The sequence below is a fragment of the Calypte anna genome, chromosome 5 (genome assembly GCF_003957555.1).
Source record: "Calypte anna isolate BGI_N300 chromosome 5, bCalAnn1_v1.p, whole genome shotgun sequence".
Classification (NCBI taxonomy): domain Eukaryota; kingdom Metazoa; phylum Chordata; class Aves; order Apodiformes; family Trochilidae; genus Calypte; species Calypte anna.
In genome coordinates, this window is record NC_044250.1 from 13,942,915 (window position 1) to 13,948,914 (window position 6,000).

General features: G+C 42.0%; 1 protein-coding gene across 2 annotated transcripts in view; it reads left to right on the top strand.

The window, feature by feature from the left end:
• Positions 1–5,416, top strand: part of MOB2 (MOB kinase activator 2) — a 113,989-nt gene extending 108,573 nt beyond the window's left edge. For both annotated transcript variants that reach the window (XM_030451300.1, XM_030451298.1), the window contains exons 4-5: positions 2,441–2,565; positions 4,095–5,416. In XM_030451300.1, coding sequence (XP_030307160.1) covers positions 2,441–2,565; positions 4,095–4,399 — 430 coding nt within the window. In that variant the 3' untranslated portion in view covers positions 4,400–5,416. The remainder of the gene's footprint in view (positions 1–2,440; positions 2,566–4,094) is intronic.
• Positions 5,417–6,000: the final 584 nt, after the last annotated feature.

The window sequence follows — 6,000 nt, forward strand, 5'->3', positions numbered from 1 at the left end:
AAGTGGTGTCTTCTTGTAGTTTCTGTTTCGTATCCATTGCCTAATGTGGGGCTGTACTGTCACTGTGCCAATTGTGGAATCCAGTTTGGCTTCTGTGCCCAGCCATGGCCCAGCCCTGCTTCCTCCAGCATGGCTGGGAGCTGTGCACCACGTGTGAGATGCTCATGCCATGGCAGGGACTCCTCTACTCCTCCAAGGTCTGTGAAAACTCTTCACAGCACTTGAAAAACAAGGAGGATGCACGATTCTAATCAAGAAGCAAATCCTTGTAGTTACCCCTTAGTCTTAATGATTCTGAATTCTCCTTTTGCATAATTTTCAAGGAAAGGTATAAAAGCTATGCAGTGGGATCTTACAGCAGTTGTTTGCACTTACCTGTGCACTTACAGTGGTACAGCTGTCAAACTGTTTCTTCTAAATGAAATCTAATTATTCATATTAATTTTTGTGCCGGTCTTGCAGCTGAGGATTTCTGCAGCATGAGAAAACTGCTGAGGTACAGGCAGTCCAGTCTGCTGCTCTTGGAGAAAAATAGTCTTAAGACTGAAGATAACTCTTGAGTTGCTCCAGTTTACTGTAGGACTAGACAAATGAGGTGGTGTTTGTGCACTGCAGTCTGTTTCCTTACCTGTGCACTGTACAAAGCACATAAGCAGTGATGACACCCAAGGGCCCCAGTGCTACTCTTGATGCCTGACAAAATTCTGCTGTTTTCATCCACTTGCTCACCTTTTGATGCTCTTCTGCTCTCTCTACTAAACAAGACAAAGTAACCAAGCACTACATGCTGAAAATTAGCTGAAAGAAAAAATTCTAAACTTTAAGTGTCTACAAAACTTCAGTTACCTCTCCTCTCCTAAAGTTTGGACTAATAATTTCTGCAGCTTCTTTTTGTTTTTATATGGCTTGGGCCATGAACATTGTCATTAGTGTCTTAACTAACTGCTTTCAGAGAGCAGCAGCAGAAGAATCTTCTGAGGCAATGAAAACACACTGGAAATTAAAACTTTTCATTTACTGCTTCCCATTTTTCTTAAGTTGCTTCAGGACTGTTCTGACTTCTTTTCAGTATACATAAAATTTCACTTTCCAAGTGGCATGTATAGTCCTGTTAGTCACAGAAGAAAATGTTTAATCTTTCAATGAAAAAAGAAAGTGTGCAAAGGTGGCTAAACCACATTGAAGTGGGCTTTTTGTCTAGGGCTACAATAAGGCTTGCTTAGTGATTTGTGGGAGAAATATCAGATCACTGGCCTACAGCAGCAGTTGGGTCTGAACAGGCAGGCAACAACTGGTACCCTGGCTTTATGGGCTCCTGTGTTGGGTCTTTCTGATGCTCAGACCACTTCCAACCTTGTTTCCAAAGGTAGGCAGCAAACCCCACCTAATGCTGTGTTCTGGGAAGATCAATATAAGGATTTCTTATCAATCCCATAATGATACAGGACTGCAACTGGAGCCTTGAAGAAAGAGGTCAGGAACTTGAACTCCAGACACCTCTACTGTGACATAGGCAAAAAAAAAAAAAAAAAAAAAAAAATTAAAGTGCTTTGGTATAGTCCTTGTCTGTAAAGCATTTCTCACTCTGTTGTGTCTAATGTGATGGGGAAGCTGTTCCTGGTGACTCTTAGAGGTGCTTTAATTAATAATGACTTAAAAGAGAAAAAACCCAAAACAACAGGTGACCATCACTGCTTTTGTAGCCTTCAGGTTTTGCCATCAGGTGAGGGATGGCTGCAGTTCATCAAGATGATTGAAGATAACTGATTGAATTGTGATTGAGGAGCTAATGATGTCTCCTGTTCCTTAAGTTCCAACAGGATTATTCACCAGTGGCAGAGGCAAATGTAAATTCAGAGATTTTGGGGAATCGGTAAGAAGCAAAGGAGCAGAGGTCTGAGAGATGCTGATAGGGAAAGTGCAGAAGGGCCCTTGTTACCCCAGAAAGGATTTTGGGACAGGACTTGCAGGGCCGGTACTTCAGAGCTCCAGCTTGAAAAAGCCGGTGTTTTGGTGCCACCTTCTGTCTGTTTAGTAGTATTACACTTGTGATGTTCAGAATCAGATTGCCTGTGTTCTATCCCCATGCATTGTTACTGCCCTTTAAAATTAATTAATTAGTTATATAATGCTTTCCTGCATGGTTATATAGACAATGTAAGCTCTGCCTGTCACATGGAGTTATCTCTGCCACTGTAGATCTCCTCTCCATGGAGACTTCTTAGCATGCTTTCCAAGCTTGGTACTACTATTAAATTGATAGGGATTTGTAAAACTGGGCTAACAGAAATTGAAAGGGTTTTCATGCAGATACCTGAAATTACTCTGGTAGCAGCTCTGATCCATTCTGGTAATGTTGCAGCTGTTATTTAGAGAGTAAGCTCTGAGAGGAGCTGAGCTGAGGAGCCAAGGTGTAACGTGGTGACACTTCTCTCCACAGACAGTACTACTGGTATGATGAGCGGGGAAAGAAGATCAAGTGCACTGCTCCTCAGTATGTTGACTTTGTCATGAGCTCCGTGCAGAAACTCGTGACAGATGAGGACGTCTTTCCAACAAAATACGGTACGTGTGCCCTGGGACAGCTCATCCTTCTGCCTCTGTGCAGGAGGAGGGTTAGGGTTGGCATTCAGCACATGTATTACTACAGCTTTTGCACTTGTTTGTTTGATGCTTTGTTTCTGGTTGCTTTTTTGAAAAGGAGATGTTACATTTGGCTTTTTCTTGCAGTAAGACAGACTTGCACTGTTGGCATGTGCACTGAGGTTAGAGGCTCACAATTCTGTCCCCTTGGATTGTATTTCATCATCAGTACCTTTTTCTTCAAGGATTTAAAAATCTTACAGCCTATATTCAGAAAGGATAAAAATTTGAAAACTGTCAGGACATATGCGTTCCATACAGCCTGTTGCTAGTAAAATTTAACCTTTTTGTCTTACCATTTCCTTTAGACCCTTAGGGGGAAATAAATTGGGATTGCCAGGCATCTGGCTTTCTTCCTTGCCCAACCAAGTCTTGTCTCAGATTGTTTACAGTCTCAGTTTTCTTCCAGAGATTAAAAAAAGGTGATTTTTAGAAATTGAAAATCAATAGGAAAGTAACTCAAATCTGTATCCTAACAAGATTGCTACATGCAATGCCTGTAGTTAAGGGGGAAAAACAGAGCCCTGAAGGTGTCCTAATAGTGACTGAAAGCAGCTGGCTTCTTGAGCCCCTTCAACAGGTAACTGGGGAACTAGGACAATACAGTATAGCTAACATGAAGCAAGTAGTCTGCTTACAAGCATCTTGAGCTGGAGAAAGGCCCTGTCTAGTAAGGCAGTTGCAGATGACCTTTTAAAATATGTTCAAAGGCAATAAGGGTCTTTCATTTAAGTGTTTTTTCTGGGTGGCCAAATGCACTTTAGAGCAGCAATGTACTGCAAATTGTTCCTCAGGCACAGGATGGCAGGTGTTACTTTTTTTCTTCCCTAAGTTTCAGTGTTACCAAAGTTGTCCAGAACTGTCTTGTACTAGGCAGGCACAGCACTGCTGCAACAAGCGCAATTTCAGCTGAACCCAATCATAAGCACCCAGTATTTTCCTTCAGTTTCTTTTCCAATCTGATACAATTTCAGCACTGAAATGAGAGGCATATTTATATACACTCAGTCAATCTGCTGCACACTATGAGGGCCTGTGTACCTTAGCTTCCCTTTCAGGATCTGCAAATTGGTTTCCCAAGCATTATGTACTTCCACAGGAAAAATCTGCTGTACCTGGGCAAATGAGATAAAAGACCCAGAAGAATCATTATTTTTACTGCCACTAACAAAAATTTGTGCTTTTAAAGAATGATTACACTTGCTTCATGATTTTTGAACCATAGAGCTTACAACTTAACTTCAAATGACAATGCTTAAAATCTCCTTAGATTCTCCCCCTGAATTCCTCATAAAAAGAACAAGATGAAAGAGTAATGCAGGGCTCACAAGCTGTGTGCTGTAGAAGATGGGCCAGTTGTTCTTACCCACAGCTCAGCCCAAGCAAATGCTGCTATGGGGTGGAAGATGAGCAGCGGGAACTCTCATGGTGTTTCTCTGTCTCCCTTTCAGGCAAGGAATTCCCCAACTCGTTTGAGTCCCTAGTGAAGAAGATCTGCAAGTACCTCTTCCACGTGCTTGCTCATATCTACTCCTCACACTTTAAGGAGACTTTGGCACTGGAGCTGCACGGACATTTAAACACACTCTACACACACTTTATCCTATTCATCAGGGAGTTCAACCTCGTGGACCCTAAAGAGACCACCATCATGGATGACCTCACAGAGGTTCTCTGCAGCACCAGTGGGAGCAGCAGTAATGGGAGCGGCAACGGGAGCAGCGCAGGAGCACAGAACCATGTCAAAGAGAGATGAGCCCACCTACAGGATCAAAACTAACATTAAAAACAATATTATATATTCTGTGTGTGTGTGTATGTGTATGTATATGTTCAGATATACATACAGACATATACATCAATGAAAGCTGAAAGAAATGATGCTGCCACCACAGGAGGCGTAGTCGCACAGGACTGTATGGAGCTTTGGTTTCATGCCCCACCTGGCGAGAAGTTGCACCAATTTATTTTATTTTCTGTCCACTCCTCCTTTCCCTATTCAGATGGATGATGAGTGCTGTTTTTATAGAAAAGCCAAGTTTGAGAGTGGGGCCACTCTTGATCTTTTTGGGTTTTTTTGTTTGTTTGGGGTTTTTTGTTTTGTTTTGTTTTGTTTTGTTTGTTTTGTTTTTTCTTACTTTGGTCTTGAGTGCAAGCCCTTTGTCTTTCTAGGATGGTGGTCCTGCCATTTAAAAAAATATCTACTATATTCTAAGAAGTGACTTTTCCTTTGAAGTGGCTTAAAATGCAGGTTTGTTTTGTTTTGGTTTTTTGGGGGGGTGGTTTTTTTGGCTTGATTTTATATAGACTGCCCCTTACCCTGCCAAAAACCCAGTTGAGTGCATCTTGCCCTTTGAATGGGAAGAAACTCCTGGCTTGACTAGAGTAGCAACCAGGGGCTTGCTACATGTTGAAAGTGATTCTCCAGTTGTCCCATCTACCTGGTCACAACATGTGAACATGCAAGAAGACCCCCACAAGCCTTTCTGCTTATTGCTCCTACAACATATATACTCTTTCCTCTGCTCCCCTGCCTCCTCTTTTCCCAGGCATACCTGTACAAATTAGAGTAAGATCACTGGAGTTCAAAACCCATGTGCAAGAGCCACCACCATTTGCTTCCCACTGAGCAGAGGCCCAGGGAGGGGGGAGAAGGGAACACTGAGTCAGTCACCGCCTGTGCTAGAAAGATGGCTGTTGGCATAAAATTATATTGTTGGCTTATTTTAGTTCATCTGTTCTATAACAATAAAAACAAATCTATCAGCCATAAGCTTTGCTTTTGTGTTTGCAGCGTCAAAAGTCAGCAGAATCCACCCCTATGGCTTCCCTGTAACCACTGAATGCTGATGGTCCTGCTGCCAGCCCCCTTTTTAACTAATAATTTGTCAGCCACCCTGTAATCTTCCATTTATAGTCAATTCTGTGCTCTTGCTGGTAGTGCTAGCAACCTCCTCCTCCGAAGCACTCTGAGGATAACCAACACTCAGAAAGGAGCAAGGTTCCAGTTTATACATACAGTCTGAAAATACAGCAGGGGCTTGGATATTTTGTGACAAATATTGTATCATGTGGATACAAAATTGTATCAGTGTTGTATCTGCACAGTGATATTACTCTTTCCTTCATACTTCCATTGAATTCTTGCAGTCAGCAATGCCAGTTGGGAAAAACGCCAAATTTGGCTTGCAATTGTACTTCTGTCAAATCTGTGGCAGCCTCTGAAAATTGTTACTGGGTTATCCTGAGATATACATCATTTATAACTAATCTGGCATGAATCCTGGGTGTTCCTGAATGATGTCTGTAACTGTATTAGAAGTCAGTAGAGAAAAAAAAAGGAAAAGCATGTGGGAA